Source organism: Paramormyrops kingsleyae, chromosome 4, assembly GCF_048594095.1.
Source record: "Paramormyrops kingsleyae isolate MSU_618 chromosome 4, PKINGS_0.4, whole genome shotgun sequence".
Taxonomy (NCBI): Eukaryota; Metazoa; Chordata; class Actinopteri; order Osteoglossiformes; family Mormyridae; genus Paramormyrops; species Paramormyrops kingsleyae.
Window position 1 is genome coordinate 17,471,221 of NC_132800.1, and position 26,345 is coordinate 17,497,565.

The following is a 26,345-nucleotide window of genomic DNA, read 5'->3' on the forward strand; positions in this document are numbered from 1 at the left end:
AGATCTCTAGCCTGGGTGTTTGAGAATCAGGATTTAACCAGGGAGTGTGGAAGAAGGCCCGCAGGGAGTCAGGATGATGAGGAAGATGGATGAAGAGAAGGAGGGCTTGGGAAACAGGCGGCCATGCCCGTTAGCGACAGTAAGGCTAACGACGAGACACACACCTCCATACCACACTCACTAAAGCAGTGCTGATCCAGTGTTATCCAGTTGCTACTTGGTTTGTCAGTAGCTTTCTTCTGCTTTTCACTCACTCACCCCATGAGTAGCTTGTCGTAAATATACATTTTATTTATTTAGCAGATGTATTTATTGTAGGCAACATACAGTTTTGAAAAAGCAAGGTTAGCCAGTTCATGGAGCAATTGGGGGTTAAGAGCCTTGGTCAAGGGCTCGATAGGGTAATCATTCTGCAGACCCAGGGATTTGAACATATGACCTTCTGATCGTGGGCTCAGCATTCTAATATACTGCAGCCTCCGGATCTGCGGCAGGTATCCTCTGGTGAAACCTGCGCATGTCTAAATGCTTCTTATTCAGAAGGTCAAAAGGACCTGAATGTGATATAGGAGGGCAGCCGAAATGCCCATCACGGCCTGCCCAAGACCCAAGACGCAGGACTTCCATTAAAGCGGTTAATAGTGGACGACAGCCTGCAAACAGGCATGAATCAGCATGAGCCTGCCTGCCAGGAAGGACACTCCCACATCACTCTTCTCATCTGCACCTCCAATGCCTGCTTCTCCTTCCCCTCTGTGTTGGGCCCTCGAAGCACCTGTGCTGCCCCTCCCCCCCCCCCCCCCCCCTTCTTGGCCGCCTCACCTCTCATTGCCTGGTGCCAGCGAGTCACATGACCCTTGGGTGCGTGCCATCACCTCTATCCTCGAGATCTCCCTCTTAGGGAAATAGCCTAGGAAGTCCTGAGCTCAGGATGGGACCCAGAGGCTCGGTGGGATGGAGACTGAAAACAGAGGCACACGGTGGTTCTGCAGGAATGCTGAGGAGGGCTGCGTCGCCATGGCAACCACACCGAGACGGACTCCCAGGGAATCGGAAAGCTGGGGAGCGACATGTCCGTGAAATATCACCCCGGCTTCCTGAATCGAAAGACGGCGACAATGTCAGACTGGCCAACTTCCGGCACTAACTTCAAAAATAGAACTGGAACGAGTATTTTCAAGCACTGGATGAAAGATGAGATTGGGTGAATGTTATTTTTCTCCCCCCCCCCCCCAAAATTTGATGAGTTTCAGGTGATGCTCCGCGTCCATCAGGCGTGGAGAAAAAGCAGCGATGGACGACAGCTAGAATGAGAAGGAACTCTGAAGATCAGACGTGTCAAAGACACCCCTCATGGAAGAAGAGGCTGAGTCGGGTGGCTCTGTGGCTCTGGTTTGTGAGATCTCCCCCCTTTCCTTCCATTTCTGAGGTCACTGATTCTTAGCAGTTACTCTTCACAGAAATAATTGGGCTCTGAAACATATCCCTCTTACCTTTGTCAAAACATGAATCTCTAATCTACTGCACATCAGCTTCCCGCTGACATGAGATGGAGAGGATCTGATAGGGGGATATTCCAGGATTTTCTTTAAGGCGGGGGTGCATAAAAGGGGCTATTTCTCACCAGTGGGCCCACCCCTGTATATGCCCACGCCTATAAAGGTAAAAATGCAGGGAATTTGCAGGTTCAAGGCTACTTGAGGAGTTTAAACAGCCCCTTTGCTGAATACTGTAAAATACGAGGCGGAAAACTGCTTCAGGAGAACAGAGCTCCAGCTGGCTTCATGTCTTAGAGATTTGGGGACATGATGTGCTCTGGTTTTGACGTGACTAGGGCAGGAGTGAGCAGTTTGTGTTTGTCGAGTTTTAAAAACTACACGGTTATAAATAGGCATAGAAACTTTTTCGCCATAGACATCACTGCCACACACCAGGACACTGCACAGGCTGAATATGAAACTACAAGGGTCAACAAGGGAGGTAACCCCGTACCTCTGTTAGTGTAGTGTGCTCCCCAAACACCAGGGGGAGCTCTCACCTGTCCACTGAACCAGTTCCAAGGTGCAGGCTAAAAATGAGGGGATCAAAATGGGAGGATGGGAATGGAGAAGAGGAAAAGGAAGACAGAGAGGAGATTTTAAGTCTCTGTAGGAGGCAATTTCTGAGATTCATTATATCTGGTATGTATGTGATCCTTGCTTCGTGTGCTTGTGTTTACCTATGCTGCATGTACCTTCCCAAGACCCTGACCAGGAATAGAGTGATTAGACGATGGGTGGATGTACCATCAACATGTGTTTGCCATTAAAACCGTACACTCACCATCAACCATGATAGTATTTCTTTCAAAAACGAACATAGCATAGTGTGTTTCAAAGTTTGTATATACTGTACAGTTTGTGTTATCGTAATGTTGCACTCTACGCTCACTGTTTATTGCATTGTTGCACTACATGTTGACTGTTGCCTGTTATACTCTGCAAGAAGGCATTCAAGGAAGAATTTCATTGCATTTTATACCAGTACACTGAAAATATGACAATAAACCTTTCAATCCTAGAGTTAAACTAAATTATTTTCCCAAGAGCTAAAGCAGAGCTAAGAGATGTTACATTAAGTGATATACTACTCCATCTCCACTTCCTTTGCACTTTCCCTACAGTTTACTTAGTGGTTGGTTATGGAGTTTGACATTCTTTTACAGCAAGGATGGAACAAACTGGGTCTAGTGATAGTCTGTCCGCACCAAGTGCCCTAGAGAAGTTACACAGTGGACTGAACTTGCAAGCAGTCTGTAGCTAACAGAGGTAAAGGATGGTGAGGATAAAGATGGAGGTCAGCTGGGGGAGGAGTTAGAGCTTCTACAACCGGAAATACCACTAAAAATCGCTGTGAGAGCAGAGGACCTGGCCAGCTCACAACTGAGGCACCGGCAAGCCTTCCAAAGAGAGATCAGCCTTGTTTAGCACCAAAGCTAACAGTTTCCAGAAGAATCATGTGGTTGTTGTGTAAAACACTGAGAAGAGGAGAGAGCTGAGTAGGTGCTGGTTATCCCATACCGCCAGGAGCGGTTATTATGGGATGCAACCAAGACTACAGCACTATTCCAATTGCCCTTCGTCATCTCAATTTAGCATGATTGGGTGAGGCTTTAACATTTATAGCAGCTTGTGAAGAGTTTTTATTGGTTAAAACTTGCAGAAATTGCATGTGTAAGATCCCTAAATAAACAAGCCCATCCCATGTTTCGCTGACCCAGTTCCCCTGTTGTGTCTGTTGATTCAGAAGGAGAGAGTATAAGGTATAGTATATATCAGAGATCACTAACAGGCGGACCGCGGTCCGGGTCCGGACCCAGAAGCTGTCCCATACGGACCCAGACCGATAGCCAAAACAGAAAGTTATTATTTTGAACCTGATGGGGTGCTTCTATTTTAACCGACGCAGCTTTTGTAGTCTTTTCGGTAGTGAGTTGGTACTAGAACCGCCGTTTCCCACGCCAATGAAAGTCAAACGCCTTTGATCGCCAAGCAAGACGTAGTTCTGCGTATGCAGCCCTTTGTTTGCGCTAATATGCCATTAGTGTTGATAGCAGCAGCAAAGCTAACACCTGCAACTAAAAAGCGTAATGTTCCTAACAGAGTGGCTGATCGGTCCTGAAATCGTAAAGCTGAAAAGTTTTCAAACACAGTGTATAGGCCTATTATATAACATGTTGGATAAATAGACGTAGTTTATTGGTGACTTCATGTTCGTTGAAGTTTCCGCTTTTTAAACAACTGTATAAACTGAAAGTAATATTATTTGTTATATAAATCAACTCAGGTGAAACAAAAAATGTATGTTTTCAGGGCTGCCAAATCTCAAGCAGCTGGCATGACACTCACGCTTTCAGACTAACGCAGCAAATCCTTATTATTCCATTATAAATATCATGAGGCATGGAACGGGGAAACAGGAGTCGAATGAACACAAGGTGTAATTAGGAAACCACGGTCAGGTACATACAACCACTACATAACGTTAATGACCACACTCCTAAAGGCACACAGACACGGACTTAAATACACAGAACTAATGAAACACAACTAGAAACAGCTGATGACACGTGGATTCCACATGAGGCAGCGAGGGGGGCGTGGCACACAGGAGGATAGGCACGAGCAGGGCATGAAAATAAATCTAAACCTATTTTTTTAAGGCTACTTAAATATATATCACACTAAATAGTTAGACATTATGATCTTCTGGACCTTCGCTTCAAGAAATTTTCTCTAACTGGACCGCTTTAAATTTTAGTTGAATACCCCTGGTATATATATATATAAGGTATAGTCTGACGAATGCCAGTGGTGCTTCAAGGCATCACATATGGTGCATTGATGCACCCTCTTCTTCAATGACATACAGGTCTAGCAAAGCATTGTGGGAAAGGCTTCTTAGCTAGTCCCCCCCCACCCGTGTGTACCTGGTCAGATGGGAACATCAATGTGATTTACAGGGTAATTATCTTTGCTTTTTCTCACTTCACTCTCTAGTGTTTCATGAAAGTATGAGCTAGTACGAGTCTTTAAAAGCAGCACTGGGTTATTTACATATTATACCAAAGCCACCAGTTCCAGATTAACCATATGGGCATTTGGGCGAGTATAAGCCCCCCCCCACCAGTCCCATTGACAAATGTATTTTAAGATAAGTTAATGCAATTTCATATCTGTATACAGGATCATACACTATTATTTAAGTACAGCACTAACTGAAATGTCGGATGCATTTCATAAGCCACCAATCAGCTCTGTTCTGATGTCATGTGCACTGCTCTCCAGTTGTATTTCATACTCCTAATCCAGCCCTGCATAAACTGTTCATTTATTTAACATAGACAGACTCACACAGTCGCTCAAGGGCCCAACAGTGAAATCAATCTGCTTACTCTGGGATTCAAACTTCTAACCTTCCTATCACAGGCACAGGATCCTAACCCACTGAGCCACATGGTTGAAAGCCACGGTCTCCCAATTCTCTACTAGCAAGCATTGGCCTGCTCCCCAGGCCAGAACTTCAAATAAAGTATCCATCTGTTTTATTCAGTAATAAAAATAATGTTATTGCTAGAACACAGTGCTCTCAAGGGTCAGGAAATTAAATTCACAGACTACAGTCAGATTTAGGAGCTGTGGGATGTTTAGTAGGAGAGAATATTCTTCCAGACCCAAAGATCTTCCTGAACGAAAACAGACATAATCAAACAATTAGAATCATCACATCATTCTATCAGTATCAGTTCCAATAAATACAAGCTTCTCTGTTGATAAAGAGCCGGTCATACTCAGGGGGTTATGGACGATACTCGAGAGGGACAAGGGCGAAACACAGGCCGTGAACTGATCCCTTGTGTTCCGGTGTAATTGATGAGATCCGCCCACTCCGAGATGGGATATTATCCATCCTAAGTGTAGACTGGTCTGCAGCCTGTCACTGCTGCTGTGGTTGGGGGCCTTAACAAGCCACAGTAAAAGACAAAGACACCCACAGAAGAGAGTGAGGAGGTTCGAAGGGGAGACAGCTTCATACGAGGCACAGGAAGGGGAGGCGGATAACCACGATTCACCATGGCAATTCACTTAATCTGCCCCTGCTTCTGGTGATAGACGTAACCCGCTATAATCTTCACACACCGAGTAGGCTAGAGACCCAGAAGCACCAACGTCTTTCTCCGCCAACCTCGAATACCTAAGTTTGGTATTTCACCCAGAGAGCAGTGGTGGTGTTTATCACCACGCAAACCATGCCCCCTGTTGGCCACAAACAGTCACTACACTTACTATTAAATGAACTTGCTCCTTATTTAGAACACGCTGAAGCAGCATGTTCCACTAACCAGCCAGCTAGTTGCCATTTAATGACTGTATTTGCTAGCTATTTGTTTAATGTTTGAAACATATGGAGGGGAGGGGGACTTTTTCAAAGGGGGATCCAGAAGCAATCAACCCTCCCCTGAGCAGAGTGGCCACGTTTCAGCTGCAGGCTGGCGAATCAATGAGGACATATTTACAGGCCATATACCTTCCATTAATTTTACAAATATTGGCACTCAAACGTATATTACTGCATGTGGTCAATGGACTGTGAAAATGTGCATGATAGTGATGCAGCAGAATCAAGAGAATGTAAAAATTTATGAACAAAAAGGGGACCGTACCCAAAAACGTAGTCAAATTTTATGAGAATTACACTGAGCGCGGCGACAGGTGTCCGGGCCGCACAATCCCCTGATCTGACCCTATATAGCTGGTTTGGGATGAGCTGGATCAAAGAATAAAAGCACGGTAGCCAGCGTCTGCCCAGGGCTCCTTGGGGACTGATGGAGACGCATTCCGGGAGTCTGCAGCGGGAAGCTGCTTGAAAGACTGCCAAGAGTCTGCAGCGCTGTCATCGCAATGAAAGGGGGGGTGCTTACAGTGTTGGATATGTATTACTTCACTGCCTTGAGGCCTTTTACAATACCATGAACAAGAGATAATAAGATATTGTATAAAACAGAATCAAATGCATTAACAGCAGCTGGGCCAATCAAATCCATCCATCCTACCTTTTCGTCATGGTCGAAACTCCTCATTAGTACCCATTACCAAATCTAAAACTAACATCATTAGACTTGTGGTCAGTATCATTTGTTCCTCCCTGAACTTTGTTCACTGAGCACGTCCTCCATTGCAGCCTGAGAAGATTTCATCTCTCCATGTTGTTCCCGGTTGAATCTGCTGCCCCATCTCTCCCGGGTCCTCCAGGATTATCCTTTTCAGCGTCAAATGCCAAACTCACAAAGGCCTCCAGCATCGTGGAGGACGCCTCCCACCCTTCCCAGAGTTTCTTTGTCCCCCATTTGTCTGGCGGAAGGTTCTGGAGCCTCCGAGCCAGTTCAGTCAGACTCTGTAACAGCCTCTTCCCCATGGACAACCTGACTCTGAGCTCTTTGCTGCCCCCCCTCCCCACAGATGTGAACTTTACACTAACTCCGCCATCCAGCAGTAATTTTTGCTACTTTATTGCCATTTGCACCATTATTGCACTGTTTCCTAGATTTATCTTTAATATTATCTTGTTATTGATTTACTCCTACGTACCACTCTGCTACTCCATCATTGCCCATTTGAAACATCCCATCAGCGTTTATTTCAACATTGTGTGCCAGTATTGTTAATATGTTCCCTCTGCATTTGTCCTCTCTATGCACTACATGTAATTAAGTAGCACCATGGTCTGATGTTATTTCGTGTTACCATATTCTATGTACTGAATATGGTTGGTGTGACAGTGAAGTCCCACTTCACTTGAATTGATATTGGAGGTCGTACTGCAGCATTTTCAACACATTCTATCCCCTTGATTTTCAAAGTCACAGATTCTTACGCTAAGCCCTTTGATGATTTTGCGCTGAGTTTCTTGTGTGTGTGTGTGTGTGTGTGTGTGCGCGTGGGGGGGTTTGCCCCCTCCCTAGCAGCACATAGGTCTTCAGTTATACATTCTGGAATGCCTCCATCAACTCTCATTGTGGCCTGAACATTTTCACATATCTCTGATATTGTCAATTTGCATATAATTAACCCACACAGAAGTCAGTGTAACACTACTGGTTACAGTGGAACTAGTTACTAGGACGTTAACGTGTTACCCAAAGACTTTCGTTTTTTCCTGTTTGCTAACCAGTTCTAACAGTCCTGTATGTTTTTGTCTGCTATGTGCATTAGAAATCCTGTCAGCTACTTCCCCAGAATCCATGCTGATTATCATGCTTTAAAACATCATTACCTGACACATCCTTATATGGTCGGCAGAGTCACGTCGCAGTTGGGCCCTTGAGCGAGGCCCTTAACCCCAAAATAATCCAAGGACTGGTTGACCCTGCTCTCTCGATTGTACGTCACTTTGAATAAAAGCATCTGCGAAATAAATGTAAATGTAACAAAAATCATCCACTGCTGAAGACCAATTATAGCTTCTGTGAGCTGAGCTGTCAGAGAAGGAAGGTAAATTAGTCTGTCATTACCGGGACAGGTTCAGTTCCTCTTTTTATAGTTTGGCTATTTTCTAATGAGTTATGATAATAACTCTCATCTGATTCAGAGATAATGCCAACAGGGACTGTCTGTTTTAAGCTACACCCCGTACGCTGTCAGCTTCAGACACGCTAACGTTACATAACGCAGCAAAGACCCTCTCCGCCGTCTCTGCCTGTTTACTTGCTCTCCAGCAAACAAATATTAGCTTAAATCGCTTCCCTTCTTTATACCCCTTTGCCTGTTTCTCTAGCCACTAAACACTTACTGTTGTAAAATACAAAGACGTTTGTGGTGTTTTAAACTTTCATGTTTGGCAGATGCTTTTACAAGAGTAACATACAGTACCAGTTAAAAGTCTGGATGCACCTGCTTTTAATGCATCTGTTTCTATTTCAGCTATGTCACTCACCTTATAGGCCTCAAGGCAATAAAAAGTATGACATAACAAATATTGCAACAACCAAGAGACGTGTTCAACATCTCAAAATTTTCTCAGATTGTAGCCTCTTCAAAACAGCCCCTTTTTGCTCTGATGACACCTGAAACGCTTCTCCAATAGTCCTGAAGGACTATCCACAATTTCTGGGCACAAGTTGGCTTCCTTGCTCTTACTCTCCAATCCAATTCATCCCAAAGCAGCTGTATAGGGTTTAAGATTGTGGGGGGCAGGTCATCTGTCACAGCACTCCATCTCTTTCCTTGTTCACAAGATAATTCAGTACTTACATCACCTCGATGCTTGGGGTCATTACACAATGGTTGTCAGTATGTGTAGCCAGACTTTTGACCTCTACTGTACAATGAGGAAATATTTACTTAGAGCCAGGGTGTAGGATCAGTTGAGTTAAAGAGTTCAATGTTGATATAATGACTCTGCATGGCATGGGATTCGTACCCATATCATTCTGGATATGAACACTTTCACATATCTCCGACACACATATTGTCAGTATACTGCTCAGTTTGCCCGTTCGGCAAGCTGCAGTTCCCGTTTCACTTTTCCAATATTAATTTAGGTTTTTGCTTACAGCCCCCACATTCTTATAAATTGATCTTTAGGTATAATTTCATTTTTCGCCTTAATGTATTTTTTTTTAATGCAAAGACACGCTACACAGGTTGATGCATATCCAATGCACCCCTTGCAGGCCGTCTCTCATTTTATCACACTAAGGTGTTGCTTGGATTTTCCGCCAGTGTATAATGAGTGAAAACGCATGTCAAACACGAGCATACTGCAGTTAATTTATCAGGAGATCTGCCACCTCCGCACCCCCCGACCTAAAGAACTTTTGAATTACTGGGACTATTAAGGTGTGGATATAATCTTCAGATTGGCTGTCTTGTAGATTTATATGAAAAAAAGGCATAAAGATCCAGCATAAAGTGTCATGTTTTAGCAGTCGGGGCTGTGGAAAGATCATTACGAGGCCTGATGTGGTTTTTATGCCTTCAGTCATTGGTCACTTTGAGGTTCTCTTCGTCTCCTGCCTCCCCACGTCACTGGTTAAGCAGGGAGAGCACAGAAAGAGCACCCCCTCTCCTCAGATTGGTGCATTCCCTCCTCTGACAAGCTGAACACCCCCTCTCCTCAGATTGGTGCATTCCCTCCTCTGATAGGCTGAGCACCCCCTCTCCACTGATTGGTGCATTCCCTCCTCTGACAAGCTGAACACCCCCTCTCCTCAGATTGGTGCATTCCCTCCTCTGATAGGCTGAGCACCCCCTCTCCACTGATTGGTGCATTCCCTCCTCTGACAGGCTGATCCAGTGTGCTGTTGTCTCTGACGTCCACCACTTGGGGTAGGGGGCTATGTACCGTGGGGGGGCTATGTGCTGCCAGGATTTTGGATGCTAGCTTACATGCCTAGAGCATGCTGGGATATTATTATTAATAAACATATGCATTTCCACACACACACCAAAAAAGGCATTTGATGCGGTTCAGAAAGCTTGTCTTAAACACTCTGGGTTCCTAGACAAGCCAATATCCAATAATGCCATGTGCCCCACTAGCGATCCTGCATGGGATAAACAGTTAGAAGATGGATGGATGGATGGAAATGTCAAAATTCAATATAATGGCATGTACAAGGTACTTCTCAAAACCTTGGATTCAAAACTTTGCACAGCTAGTGGCCAGAAAGAAAACCAGAGGACACAAACGACCACCTTGTAACCTCAAGAGATTTCTTCAACATTCAAGTATTTAACTTGTTACAGAATTATACCGAAATATAAGATCTTTTTAGTGTCCACACTATAACATATTGGTACATATTCGCTAAAAAATGTAATGGGTTCCACATCAGTAGGTTCTCATGGGAACCTTGCGGTAATACGATCTGTATCTTAGCAACCTTGCAACTTATTTAGAAAGGGGGAGTCTGGACAAGTCCCCACATGCACAAACGGGCTCTGGGGTACTGGCGGGTGTGAGGAAGGTCGATTCGGTCGGCCCCTACCCTGCAGGGCCTGCAGCTTGTGCGTCTGGATGATGATGCAGAGCTGGAGGACCAGTTGGGGGGCGCTCTCCAGGAAGGTGGCCAGCAGGTGCAGCATGCTGATGTCGGCATATTCATACACCATTCGCCAGTAGAAGCGCCAGCGGTCGTTCACCCTGCTCCGGCGACTCCTCACTCCCAGGTAGATGGTGCGGAAGTACCTGCAGTTCAAGACAACATGCAGAATCTGCTGTTTATCGGGAATAGGAAGAGCGACGACTCCAATTGCAAAGCCCGGTGGCATTCAGATGTTCCCAAATAGCACTTTGCTGAAGAATTCTCGATCCACATGCTTTTATTTATTGCTGAATCTTTTATTTACGTTTTATTTATTCAGCAGACACGTATATCTGTGTCATACAGTTGAGAAAGCAGGGACAGCCAGTCCCTGGAGACTGTGGGGTTAAGGACCTTCTTGAATGATGGAATCACTCTGCTGACTACGGGATTTGAACCTCTGACCTCCCGGTGACAGGCACAGAGTCTTAACCCGCCCTACACATTTATGCATGCTGCCCATGTCCAAAATCATGCAATGAGGTGAAACCATGCTTCTAAATTGCTCTTGCTTTGTGAGTTGTTTGCCTTGAGTTGAACCGGCATGCCCGCGACTCTCTACTGGATTACTGAAGATGGGTGAAATTCTTACTGGGTCATGAAATTGCTACATCTAATTTTTCAGGTACGATTTGGCCGTGAAACACTACAGTAAAAATAATTATAAAGAAAAAAAAACAGATGCTCTGGACGTAGCTAGACCAATAAACGCTATGTACAGTAAGCGGTCCTTTCCACTAGTAGGCAATGTACAGCGATGTTGTAACCCATATTTTAATGTCTAAATTTCTTTTTTACTGTATAAATGTGTGCTGTACTACCATAAATCTGCAATTTCTTTCGGATTAATAATAGGTCTGACACCAGTAATCTGTAGGACCCTTGAGTAAAAACCTTACACACTTTCCCCCACTGACTGGCAGACAGAGGTCATCCGGAACAGCACCCCTGACAGAGCGATACTGCGGCCCGCTGATTTACCAGCCCCCAGGCGTATCTTCACGCTCCCAGCTGTAATACATCTCCCATTACTCGATTATTTAACAGACGCCAGTTCTAGCCTGATGACAATATTTACATACGGCTAAAGCCGCATTTTAGGTTGATAGTAAATTAACTGACTGAGCTTAGACAGATAAACATGTTCACTTGTCCCTCTGGAATCTTATTTGCCCTTTTAACACAAATACTCTTTTTTTTCCACTCATTTTAAAAACGAGAGCGGCAGTCTGTTTGAGAAATGCTCTACGTCTGGATCGAAGCATTTTCTCTCTGTATAGTGACAGGGCTTTTGCGTACGCCTTCCACATAATCTCTGGCCGTTTATGGTTATTTATTCCTGTTTGCACAAGCGAATCTGGAAGCGGATTTAGCCACAAAGACCGAAACGAATGTGATTGTGCTGAGACGGCAATGTGAGCCGTACGGTCATATAGTACCGAAATGCAGATTAACTGGTGCGCCATCCATTCATTCATTCTCCAACTGCTTATCCAGTACAATGGTACAGAGAGCTTGGAGTTTATCCCAGTATGCACGGGGCACAAAGAAAGGAACACCCAGGATGAAATACCACAAGCGATGTGTTACTTGTGTATGAGAATCAGGATCAGTAAATCCCTGGAGCGACTGGATTAAGGGCCATACTCAAACCCCGAACAGTAACATCACTCTACAGACCCTAGGATTTGGAGAAGGGTCTAGCTGCAGACGCCTGTAGAGTGTACAGTGGAATTTCAGTTATAAAATTCTGGCGAATAAACCCTAACCTAACTCTCTTGCTCTCACTTGTCTCCTGTGGAGGTCCACTTTACGTCCTTAAAGATCACGTGTTTCCTGTGGAGGTGACGTATTCCCGGTGGAGCTCCACTATACAGGCGTCCTCTCAACATCTTTTCCATGAATATGAATTTTCAGCCCATTGTCTCATTACCACAAAGTCCCCCTCCCAACCACCACACCTACCCATATAGTCTCCAACACGACGCGAAGAAATAGACGCCTATTTAAAATTATTTATATCCGTGTGACCAGCGAGGCTGAGATCCCGCATCGGGCGAATTACGCGCCGCCTCCCGACTTTCTTTTCAAACGCGACACGTTTCAGGTGGTTTCTAAATATACCACTAAATATATGGCTCACCGCAGGCACCAGAGGCTTGCCGGTGCGGGCTCAAGCTGTCACGAAAGCTGCCCCCCCGACCTCGATGCCCGCCCCATGAGCCACCGAGGACCTCGGTCCGGAAAAAAACAATTAAAAGATAGACATCCGCGCCCCGTCCTCCCCGCTCTCAGCTCCGGCAAGCCGCTTCTCCTCCACTCACGCCGCAGATTTAATTAACTTTAATTAACGGTGCTTAACTTCGGCGTGCCCAGGGTCTCTCCGTGACCTATCTGTCTGCTGTCTCACCAGGCACCGTTACGGGTACATGTAGGCACAGATCTGGGTGTCCTCCTAATTTTACATTCGTTTGATTGACAGAAGCAGAAATCCAAATCTAAGTATTTTTTTGCACACTTCAACTTTTTATATATGTTTACAGCCAACCACCCCTCCCCTCCAATCCACATGACCGGCTTTTCAATCAACACTGCGTAATCAAAATGGATAGTTTGTTTACAGGTGTCATTCATCTTAATTAACCCATCCATCCATCTTCAAAATGCTTATCTACTACAGGGTTCCAGTGAGACTGGGGCTCATCCCACCAGGCTTGGGCACACACACACACACACTTCGGGCAATTTAAAGTCACCCCATGGCTTGTGCTGGGACTGTGAGAGGAAATGAGGACGGAGTAATGGGCGTGTCGAAAGCTTGACGGTCGTGACAAAAATGCAGTGGATGTGTCAAAGGGTGAAATCTGTTAAACATAGTTGTTGCCTAACCTATATGTCTGGTCAATTTCTGGTCTCTTTCTGAAATAGCGTTTATTGTCAGCATTTTCGGCCAATAACCTTTTGGAATGCCTGTTCTATGGAACTCTCTTCCCAATTTACCTAGGAATCGTCATCCACTGAACAGTTTAAAACCAGACTAAAGATTCACTTTTACCCCAAAGCCTTTTGTGATCTTCAATGGCATGGTGCTGCACAGTCTCACAACACGCACATGCTTTTGTTATGCTGCTAGTTTTTGTTTTATCTTGTGTTTTTTTCATTTAAATTGTATCTCAGTGGTGTTTTCCATGGGTTTTAATGTTTTGCTGTGGTTTTATTTAATTTTTAAAATGTTGCTGATTGTGAAGCACATCGGCTATGGCACTATGGTTGCTGTTGTAAATGTGGTATGTAAATAAATTTCCCTTGCTCTACTGCACATTCACCATTGACACGCCCACCTTGTGACACGCCCACTAATCCCGCCAATAGAGGCCTATACATGAACTGGAGGAAACGGCACTCGAACATGCGCTCGACGACAACATACACACTTCGCACCCCCAGGGATGGAGATGAGACTCGAACCCACAACCCTGGAAGTGTGAGAGCACCGTTTCTCCCCCCAATAATTATTATAATGTTTGATAATCTGTAATCTATCCACATCACACAATACAATTTAAACTCATAAACAATCTATTTCACATCTGATATTTTCATTACACTTACATTTATTCTTATTCAGGCGACGCTTTTGCCCAAAGCAATGTAGCCTACAACTGAGGCAAACAGCACATTACAAGCATACGTGCTGGAAATGCAGTAGATTAAATGAAAGGGAGATATTTATAACAATTTACTTATCTTAAATAACATTGTATAACATTTTACTTATACTGTACATTGAGCTGTGTCACACTGTATTTATGAGAGACGCAATATCTTAATGCTTTATTGTATGTAGGCAGAAATCTATTCCCCAAATGTTTGAGGTGTGTTGTACATTACTGGGATTCAATTTACATTTCGCTAATATGAGAACTGAGCCCACAAGCTTCTCCGCTGTTCTTCACGAGACTTTTATCGGAAAGCACAGGCCTACAGAAAAAAAATTAAATATTAACCATATGATGCTAAATGACAAACCACCAGACAGTGTGCAAAATGAATATTAACATGCAAAAATTGTCTGTGCTAAACAGGGAAAATGAGTGCAGTTCAAGTGTTTATCCATTCACAAATGCCGATATCTGCGAAAGTCGCAGTGGTTCTGCTAGACTGTCGACGGTGCAGTCTAAGGAGCAGCGAAAGTGAAGGAGAGTGACGTCCCTGGGATTCATCCCTGCGGTGAGAACGGGAAGCTTGCCGCAATCTCCAGGGGGCGCTCATGTGCCTGTGTGATTGTGAATGGCGACGAACGGCGAATCCGTATGGTTTTAAATTGTTAATTTTGCTTCGGGAACGCAAATGTAAAGCAGTGACACTGTGCCCACATGTAAGTGCCAGCTTTTTCTGGAATGCCAGTCTCTTCCTACGTGGAATTCTTATGTATAACACTGGCTTTAAACCACACATGGACCAGGTTAAAGGTCTTCTCATGGTCTCTGGACACCCTGGACGGGATGCCAGTCCATCACGGGGCACGAGGCAGGGGGACACCCTGGACGGGATGCCAGTCCATCACGGGGCACGAGGCAGGGGACACCCTGGACGGGATGCCAGTCCATCACGGGGCACGAGGCAGGGGACACCCTGGACGGGATGCCAGTCCATCACAGGGCACGAGGCAGGGGACACCCTGGACGGGATGCCAGTCCATCACAGGGCACGAGACAAGGGGACACCCTGGACGGGATGCCAGTCCATCACTCGGTCCCATGGTAAATTGCTGTGATGGCCCCAGGGACAGATATACCTCCACATCATGTCTACATCTAGGAGGGCACCCTTTACAGGATACCAGTCCATTACAGGATGCACATATACTCACTATTGGCTGTTCAGTAGTGTCAGTTAGCCTAACAACCTGAAAGCTCCATAAACACATAACAAGGACAGGATCTGAACCCACAATCCCAAGACAACAGTGCCATTCACAATTCATAATTTGAATCTATTATGAGTTTGACTCAGTCCCTTGAAAATCTGTACTTTTCAGAACATGACTACTGACCTTAGATCTCTGACTTATGAGACACATACCCTTTCAGAACAAATTTCAGAAAAATATGTGACATCAGACTAGTCCCAAAATGGTGCCCCTGAGACTGTGAAAGTTCTTTAAAACTACACAGGTGTCCTTCATATCACAAAATGGCCACCTACAGGATGAAGGAGACCTGTGTTTTGATGTAGCCACGGTGAAGTGTAACGAACACAAGGGGAGTCTGGGCACCCTTCCCTGGGGTAGAGCAGATGCGTAGGTCTTTGATTTACCACCAAAGCCGAGGTGACGGGTGGAGGCGGTGGGTATGGAGTTGGCGCAGTACAGTCAAGCAGCCATGTTGTTTGACAGAGCAGTTTCCAATATGGCTACCGGGGCTCCCTGAGAAAGGTCACATGGAGCAACAGAAAGGTCAAAAATGGACCAGGGCCATTGCTGCCAATTCTTATCAATTTTTCCAGTGTCACAGAGAACCAGACTTATCTTAGTCATTTGCTGTCATCCAAGCTTTTTCTTCTGACCCTTGTTCCTCACCTTGAGATACCTAAGCTCTAGAAGATCAGCTTCAGCTGGAACTGGGTATCAGTGTGTGTCTCTGTGGGTCTGACCTCGCTTCCCATAATCAGAACGTTACTGCTTCACTATGACTGCCATGCTTGGTGTGAGATCTGCCTCTCTATTGGGCGCTCATGCCAGGTCTTTAAATGACTGAAAAATCCTCCAGCACCACTGGATGCATGGTTGCACTCTGACCCCACGCTTTAATATCACATACTGAGAAGTGTGTATGTCTTTAAGAAGGAGAGCCTGATGGGGAATGTGAAAACGAACACATCCCAATGTACCTGTGCAAATACTGTTTGTTTCTGGTAACACTTTATTTGAGGGGGCACAAGTAACTTAGTAACTCATAAACCAATCATGAACTAATATAGTACCTAGATGACTCATGTGAACTGTTAAGCGATTGATTAATGATAAAGAAACATGGGATCAGTACGTAACTAACACTTTGTTTCTGGTTAATTGAAGAGTGCACTACTATATCTGCCTCCTCGGGTAAAGTGTTACCCAATTTTCATTTAATATCATTTTCATGTACCAGGATTACAAAGGCATTTAACCATAACCAGACATCCATGTGAGGATATACAGATGGTTTAAAACATGGACGGACAGAGAGTAATCTCAGCACCGATGTCAGCCGAAGGTCACAGACACACTCCTACGCCTTGCCACACTGTGCCACGCATACACCAAATGCCCCATCAGGCAGCTCCCTGCCGGGCACCGGCACTCCCGCCCACTCCACAGCGTTCTCTCTTTAATCCGCGTCACCGACTGGCACCGGCCTGCGGCCGAAATTCCCGACCGTGAAGTAATCTGGTTACGGAGCCAGCGACCCCGCTGATCCTTAATGTGAATAAACCGTTCCAGGATATTTAATTGAAACCCGGCTTTTCCACATCAACAGGATTTACCGGACTTTTACCCGCAATTCATAACGACGCCTCCCGGACCTGTCCTTGGATTCGGTGGCACTTCCATCAGGACAGAGGAGTTCCATAAAAGCTGTTTATGGAACAATGTAAACAAAATGAATGTTAAGTCATTCTGACATGGATTCATGTGTTCCTGAATATACAGGCAGTCTCCAAACAGCTACCACAGAAAAACCTCATTCCCTCCATAAGCCCTTGTGCCTGGTCCCATGGTGTAATGGTTGGCACTCTGGACTTTGTATCCAGTGATCCGAGCCAAAATGTTGCTGGGATGGAGTGATCATATCATTCAGCATGTTTACATGCGCACTAAGAAAATGAAATGATTGCATTAGTCTGACTTTTAACCAGACTTTTAAAGTAGGCCTATATGTAAACATGTTAGTCCGACTGAAATCGTACTAAATCGAATTTCTCAAAGTCGGATTAAGATGCCCAGATAATGCGATTTGGAGTCAGTTTTTTCTTGCATGTATACATTCAATCAGACTCAGACTGGCCGAGGCGCTCCACATATGCTCTACAGTTTCCCCCCTGGGCTTTGACCCAGAAGTAACAGAAGAAGCCAGAACACAGAAGCTTGGAGCACAGCAGAGGACATACAGCATGTATGAAATGTACAGCGCTGTCAAGCTGTCCAGTTCTTCGCTCGACTAAAGGGCGCTTTTCCACTGCACCAGGTGCCGTACTTTTGGTACTTCAAAAAGGTACCAAAAATTCATTACTTCAAGATGTTGGTTTTCCACTGGCATAAAAACTGGTACCAGCACCGAATGACATCACAATGCGAAGCAGGGTATTTTTGTACTGAATTTGAAATATGACTGTAGTAGGATTGGACGGCGTGCAATATTAATACCAACATCGCATGTTATGCACATTCAACTCTTACATCGCTTGTCAGATGGATTAAGATCAGGCTTTCCTCAATTTGGTACAAATATTATAGTGCAGGGAGTTTAAGTCTCACTAAGACATTTTTACTCTGTCATAGGGAAAAATAAACTTAGCATGTTTTGCAATTTAAATAATTATTCATTTTCAAGATTAAGTAGTATATGTGTAAAATCAGATTAAAGTTCACCTCGACTGCTTTTGCATGAGAGCTGCATGCATTCTCCGAGACAATCATAATCACTTTCATCCTGGTTGTTTAAATCACTCCAAGAAATTTATGTTGAACTCCTTTTTTTGTTTTTTTGTTTCATAAATACCCCTGTATTTATTATGACAGAATCACATTGCAATATTTAAAAAATTTCCAATATCGTGCTGTCATAGTGTATTATACAAAATATTTTATTTCTTTTTGTGCTATCCTAATCTTGTTTTATCTGTTCTTCCAACCAGATCGCAATTAAAGCTTGTGTCACTTCATTCATCCACCCACCCATTATTACTAATGTTATTATTGTTACGTCTGTGACGTAATAGGCCAACCACAAAGAAAAGCCCAATACTAACAAGCTGAAAGGAGCCATTTCACCACCTATTGTAATGGAGTCAGACATACTTTGGCCAGTAAATCGATTCGCCTCCAGTGCATGTATACTGGGTCCGATTAAATGGTATAGTCGAGCTAAAGCTGTAGCTTGACTTAGCTGTGCATGTAAATATACTGACTGTTGGACCCCAGCTTGACCCTGAGAACTGCTCTAGGGTGCTGATAGATAGCTGACTGCTCTCTGACCCAAAGGTCGGGTGTGGTGTGTGGCTCTGCAGGTAAAGTGGCTGTACCTGCGACTGGAAAGTCACTGGGTCAAATTCTGGTATTGGCAGAAAATAATATTTAGGGATCTTCGCTGAAATATAAGATTAAGGTTCCATCCCCACTCTCTCACATTACCCAGGGTGCCTTGTGTAACCTTAACCTCACCATCGCCCTACAGCAGGGCTGCTCGTTCCTGCTCTTGGGGGATCTACCTCCCCGCAGAGCTTAGGTACGTTCCTAATTTGACACACCTGATATGATATTAACATAATCAGGTATGTTAATACAGCTGGATCTAATATGGAGATGCAGGGATACTGGGGAACCTGGAGTGGCAAACTATTCCACAATCTGGGGCTGACAACAGAAGGCATGATCACCTTTGCTTTTTAGATTTGGCCCAATGGATTAATAAATGCCAAGGTTAGAGAACTGAAGCCATTAAGGAGTGGAATGAGAGGAAAGGGACTAACGTTGGATGTTATTCAATGTGAGTTTTTCAAAATACGGTAACTAACCATAGTTTTTATAATAAATAATATTTGAAACAGTAATATTAACATTAATGTTGGGAATTTTACCATGGTGTGCCGTGAAACCAGTAACCATTTCATTCCTTGACGTGAGTGACGGATCAAGAGACAGACCAGCGGGAACATGGCAGATTCCAAATTGAGAGAGAGAGAAAAAACATGCAACAACAGCTGAGGCATTTCATAATCACTAACAAATGAAACGGTGCTTTATTTGCCATTGGCACAAGTATATTACAATGTGTTAGTTTTCACATATCCCGTCTTGCTCTCCTATTTGAGACACACAAACATATATATATATGCAGTTCAAGGCAAAGTTTGGGGTCCAAGTGCGAGGTCATGCATTTATCCAGCAACCCTAATGTATTTTGGGGGGGTTAAGATCCTTGTCTGACGGCTCAACAAAGATGAAACCAAAAATGGGACTTGAACTGATGACCTTCCAATCAAAGGCACAGAAACCTAAGTCGTAGACCCGTATACCTCTTAATAGAACGTATTTCTTTTTAGTGAACATTTAAGTAGACATGGTGCATCCTGGATGAGACAGCCTGTTGATGGAACTCATGATCTCAAAAAAAAAACATAGTCATTTGTCCCTTGTTAGTGCATGTTTTTTGGGCTGTGGGAGGGGATTGGATCAGACAGGGAGAAGCTACGAGGATCAGACCTGCTCACTGAGCTGAAACCCACAACCCTGGAGACTCCAGGCAACTAGAGGCGAGTCTGTAGTGCTGTCAACTCCACCAGATCCTTCTTTGACATTTAGGATGCTGGTCAACTGAAACGACGACTGAAGGTATTCTGTGCTCTGTGCCTGGGACAGGGGCTGTTCTAGGGTTTAGAGTGGGGGCAAAAGAGGGGCCATAATTCATACAGAGGGACCAACCTTAGCATCAGCCAATGAAATGTTACGAGTCAGTGAGTTACAGGGTAGGGGTCCTATCAGCTTTCAGCTGGGGCTGGTGGCCCGGTGGCCCTAACCCTGTATAAGTCCTTATAACAGCAAGTATCACCCACCAGTGATAGCACAGTTGGCAGAAATATCTTTAGCAGAAATATTACCATGGCAAACGGCAAGGATGCGGCCGATCTGTGGTGGAATGGCGTACTCGCTGTACAGACAGCATTTCCATTGCTAGGCTCCTGTTAAACGGGGGAAATGAAACTGCATCCTGAGAGAATGGGGGGGGGGAGGGGGCACAGCAACAGTCATGAGTAACATTCAAACTTTCAAAAAGAGGCATAAAATGACAACGAAGTCCGTCAAATTGAAATAAAGTGACGTCACACCAGCAACAAAACCAGCGACAGTGAGGTTTTGATTTACTGTAGCATCAAGTCAAGCAGACTTATAGCCAGAAATGAATTTCATGGGGTGTCCCTCGGTAGATTCTGCGGTTCAAACCCATAATTTCACTATCTGTGCCTGAAGTCAAGTCATCAGTGACAAGGGTTTCACAACACTTACAGTACAGTACACTTTAAGTGTTTAACACAGGACAGACGATGTGAAACAGGGGGGCTAGGCACAGCTTCATGTGTATACAAACAGTGCAATGTGTATATAATAGTGCTGTCAATCGATTAAAAAAAATTAACTAATTAATCGCACAATTTTTTGCAATTAATCGCGATTAATCACAATTAAAAGACTGAAACTTTTTGGATATGTAAATGTAAATACTTAATGTAAACTCAAGACAATGAAACTATTTAAATTCAAATATGATTGTTTATTGGAATTTTTGTTTAACTCTTTCACTGTCACCGCCTAGTGGTTCGGACGCATACGTCCGAATTTTCAATAACAAAAAAAAATGACGTTCAATAAAAGAAACAAATGTATCAAATCAACCAAAAACGGCTTGTTACACTACAAAAAACCTTTCAGATAATATCTGTAGAAAGTTGCGCAATTTTTGTGCCATGGTTTTTTTGTAACAAGTAAAAATAAAATGACCATGGTAGCCATCTTTAAACGGGTCGAGTGTCAGGAAGTAAAATATAAGTGTTAATAAAATGAAAACTAAGCACTTCAAACTATTTCTTTCACGGCCAATACTTCATAAACCGTCACAGTATTAAGACAAAACACGCATTTTTCCATAAATATGACTGTAATGCTCTCAAATAGCTTGCTCACTCATCGCGGAAAAATGTCAGTCGGCATTCTGTACATTCGTGCAATGTTTTTTATCTTCGGAGTTTTAGAAGAAAACCAATGAATAAAATGACAAAGTTACCCTCGTTTGAAAGCTTGATCTCTTATGTACATAAATCAATCACTGTCATCCTTCATTGTCAAGTATTTCTTCAGATATATGCTCTGCTTATTTTTTACGCACTGAACCTTTGCCCATGGTTATGTTTCACCATAATAAACTTTTTACATGAACATCAAATTACAGTGTCATTTGCTTCATCCAATAGAGGTGTGTCTAAGGTTTGCAAAATGATATGGGATGTGCTGATTGGGCATTGTTTTTCGCGCTGGGGACATGAATGCGCAACTTATTCTCTGCAGGTGCAGTATTTGTGGGAGTGTCTCGAGTACGCATTGCGCACGTAGTCTCCGTGAGTTTACCCAGTTATTTTCGGACAACAACTTTTTTGACTGAAGAAAAATGGCTCGGATGACTTTCACTGTTGAGAAAGCACAGAAGATGATTTTGAAGAGTGGTTCGGCGGAAGAAAGTGTCGCTTTTATCCATTGATTCGATGGAGGAGGACGCTTTTTTTGCGCGGAGAGGATGCAACGCTTGACATAAGTACATTTATTTACAGTTTACATTTTACTATTTTATTCTATAGATTTTTATAATTCCGTGATTCAGCAAATTACAATTAACATTTGCTTTGGTAACACTTGTATTGTGTTACATTGGGAAAAGTTCCGCATCGCCTTTGTCAAGCTTTGAAGTGTGCAAAGTAATGCAGCGCTTTTGGCTTTCACTTGGGCAAAGTTACGCGGGGCTTTGTTTGGGCAAAGTTATGCGGGGCACTTGTCGGCCTTGTTTGAGCAAAGTTATGTACAGTACTTGTCGGCTTTGTTTGGGCAACATTATGTACGGTACTTGTCGGCTTTGTTTGGGCAAAGTTATGCGGGGCACTTGTCGGCTTTGTTTGGGCAAAGTTTTATCCACAGAACCATCCGGTTATCCGACGAGTTTTATACTGAAACTTTCCGTCTAAAAGTGCTTCCTTGGTGTTATCCATACTTCTTTGCACGTTGAACACACGTCGGCCACAACAGGAAATAAAAAAAACTGCAACCGCGTTAATTGCGTTAATTTTTTTTAACTCGTTAAATATTTCAAATTAATCGCATGCGTTAACGCGCTAATTTTGACAGCACTAGTATATAAGCAATAAATAAACCAATGAATAGCTAAATAATAATGAGGACTGACAGCCTTCACCGAGTAAACAGCAGGGATGCAGCATTTTTTTGGAGAAAGCAGGGTGAACCAGCTCCTGAATCAATTAAGGGATTTAAACCAATGACCTTCCGATTACTCACACAATTTAACCCACTGGACCACACAGCATGCCCAACATGTGGTGAGGAAGATGATGGTGGAGTAAGCTTGAAGAGTTTTTTGTTGGCTTTAGAGATTTTGCTCTCGGAAGCTGTTGACCCTGTTAGAATGGCGTGTCATATGGTTGTACTGTGTGAAGGTTGAGGAACTGGCACTAGGAACTAGACATATGACTCAGGCAGCCCAAGACCACCACCAGTGAACAGTTGAATCCCATTGGTGAATAACTGATCATATTGGTGGTGTGGGTCTTACAGGCTTAAGGTTGCAAGTTCGAATTATAAGATGGGTTGAGTAATTTCACATCAGGGCCCCAAAGCAAGGCCCTCAAGCCCCAATTAAAAACGTCTGTTGCTTTGGATAAAAACAGCAGCTAATGTACAGTATATGTATTTATGACTGGCTTTGCTATTTTCCTCCATATTTTCCCTCTCAGAGGACGCTACTCGGTACAGAGAGCCTGACTTGAGATGTCAGACAGCCACTGAGATGACGTGCAGAGATTTCTTAGAAATACTCTCATCTACATTAAGCGCCCGCTCCTGTAGTATCGAGACTGGAGACGCGTTAATAAAAAGACTGAATGATTCGGTAAGAGACTCCACAGGCCACAAGAGTGCGCGGTAAAGCAGAAATACCTGGCCTCATGGCAGCCTCCGTGAGTTAGAGATAAGACAAACTACTCCATAAATACAACTAAGAATAAGAAAGTAAATGTAAACGAGTAAACGGAAGTAAATAAGTCAACAATGCGTAAAAAATACGTAAATAAGTAGACAATATGTAAAAAAAAACAGCAATAAAATTAAACTGAATTTAAAAAGAAAAAAATAAGAATATGCGTATAATGTACCGGTATGGTAAATGCAGTGCAAAATGGCTGTTGTGCAAATGGCACATGAACGTTCAATGTCCGTTCAGAGTGTAGGTGTCTTTAGAAGTGGCAGTGCGTAGTTAGGGACATACAGAATGGCAGTATTGTAACCCTATGTTTTTGTTATTGATAATACTCCCCAATGTCTCCAGAGGCATGGATAGAGAAGTCGCGTTACAGGTATAAACAAGAAACCGACTTCGGACACGTAACTCCGCTGCTCGCACTCATTCAAACCGCCTACTCACTGATCTCTCCCGCCCATATGGCCCCCGGCTCTCTTTCGTCCTCCCTCAAAAAACGCTCCGTCCGGAAACAAATACGTGAAGAACAAATACCCAAACACATTGTATATTATACTAAATACAAACTCAAATACTTCATGTATAGCAAAATAAAGAAAGACAATTTTAAAACATTAACATTGCATATCTGACCCTACAGTATGACATATGATCAGGGTTTCTTCAGAACCCTGTCACAGGTTCACACCTTCTGAGGAGATGTATTACTTGTTGTATGTAGGTTAGGAAATTGATGATCCCCCCCCCCCGACCACAGAATGCAGGCACATAATCATTTATAAATGAATGATTATCTCTGTTGTATGCTCACTGATTAAACAGCAGTCTCACTCCAGGGTTTGTCCATATAATTTAGCTAATGCGACTGGCTCCATCATCCCAAAACACACAGGAGTAAAAACAAAATAAACCATGACCACCTTCTTGGTTGACAAAATCTAACCAAGGATAAGACAACAGAAATTCATAATCTACTATTTAATCAACGCGTCGTCTCTGTTTGAGATGCCTGTTAATCTGACACCGATAACATATGTGCATCACCTTTGACAGAGCTACTGCTTACAACTACAATTATGCATTTCCTGAATATAAATTAACTGGACATCCTTCTAGAGAGGTTCTGAGCAAAGCTGAGGGGGGCAGGAAGTCATCCCTACGTTAGTGTTCTATTCCCTGATCGCTAAATATCTGCTAACACTTAGAAGGCACACAAATAATGGTGTATTAAGCTACTCCTTATGTATTAATCAATCACAAACTAAATCTTAGTTGCGTACAGATCTCATGTTTTTTCATCATTAATGAATCGTGACACATCTGTCATCTCAAGCCATTACTGTTCTGTAAACCTTCATGAACTACTGAAGGAACGACTAATGGAACAAGCAATGAATAACACGTGAGATACTAATCTCATGTGCATTCATCATTAATAAATCATGACGCATCATTTATGCCAAGCACATTATATGTTACTATATGAACTATATGTTACTTTTGAAAATATTTGTGAACTATTGAAGGAACAAGTAATAAATAGTACAAGGGAAATACTGATGTCATGTTTGTTTATCAATAATGAATCATGACACACCTTTTATCTCAGGTAGCTGCTATATTTCTTCATGATTTGTGCTTCAGTAATAACTGAGTTACTACTAAGTATTTGAGTCCCCTCAAGTAAAAGTGTTACCAAATATCTTAATGAAAATGAAATTAATCTTCATTTGCCACTTGTTCAGGGACATGAGAATGTTTGTTTCCGCTCATACCCTATCCTGCTCCCCTAAAAAGCATTCATACAAACAGGGGCACAGTAGGGGCATGGATACCCTGGCAGATTCAGGGGGCCCAGAACTTTACAGGGGCCACAAGAGGGGCTTCATGGTGTAGATGCTATGATGTCCCTCAGCATCACAGCTTCATGGTGTAGATGCTATGATGTCCCTCAGCATTACAGCTTTATGGTGTAGATGCTATGATGTCCCTCAGCATCACAGCTTCAGAGTATATGTGTTGTGAATTCTCGCAGCATCACAGCTTCATGGTGTAGATGCTATGATGTCCCTCAGCATTACAGCTTCATGGTGTAGATCCTATGATGTCCCTCAGCATCACAGCTTCATGGTGTAGATGCAATGGTGTCCCTCAGCATCACAGCTTCATGGTGTAGATGCTATGATGTCCCTCAGCATCACAGCTTCATGGTGTAGATGCTATGATGTCCCTCAGCATTACAGCTTCATGGTGTAGATGCTATGAAGTCCCTCAGCATCACAGCTTCAGAGTATATGTGTTATGAATTCTCGCAGCATCACAGCTTCATGGTGTAGATGCTATGATGTCCCTCAGCATTACAGCTTCATGGTGTAGATCCTATGATGTCCCTCAGCATTACAGCTTCATGGTGTAGATGCTATGATGTCCCTCAGCATCACAGCATCATGGTGTAGATGCTATGATGTCCCTCAGCATTAGAGCATCATGGTGTAGATGCTATGATGTCCCTCAGCATCACAGCTTCATGGTGTAGATGCTACGATGTCCCTCAGCATCACAGCTTCATGGTGTAGATGCTATGATGTCCCTCAGCATTACAGCTTCATGGTGTAGATGCTATGATGTCCCTCAGCATCACAGCTTCAGAGTATAGGTGTTGTGAATTCTCTCAGCATCACAGCTTCATGGTGTAGATGCTATGA

General features: G+C 43.6%; 1 protein-coding gene across 2 annotated transcripts in view; it reads right to left on the reverse strand.

The window, feature by feature from the left end:
* Positions 1–26,345, reverse strand: part of LOC111847209 (XK-related protein 4-like) — an 84,535-nt gene that overhangs the window by 21,380 nt on the left and 36,810 nt on the right. For both annotated transcript variants that reach the window (XM_023818192.2, XM_023818191.2), the window contains exon 2: positions 10,529–10,728. In XM_023818192.2, coding sequence (XP_023673960.1) covers positions 10,529–10,728 — 200 coding nt within the window. The remainder of the gene's footprint in view (positions 1–10,528; positions 10,729–26,345) is intronic.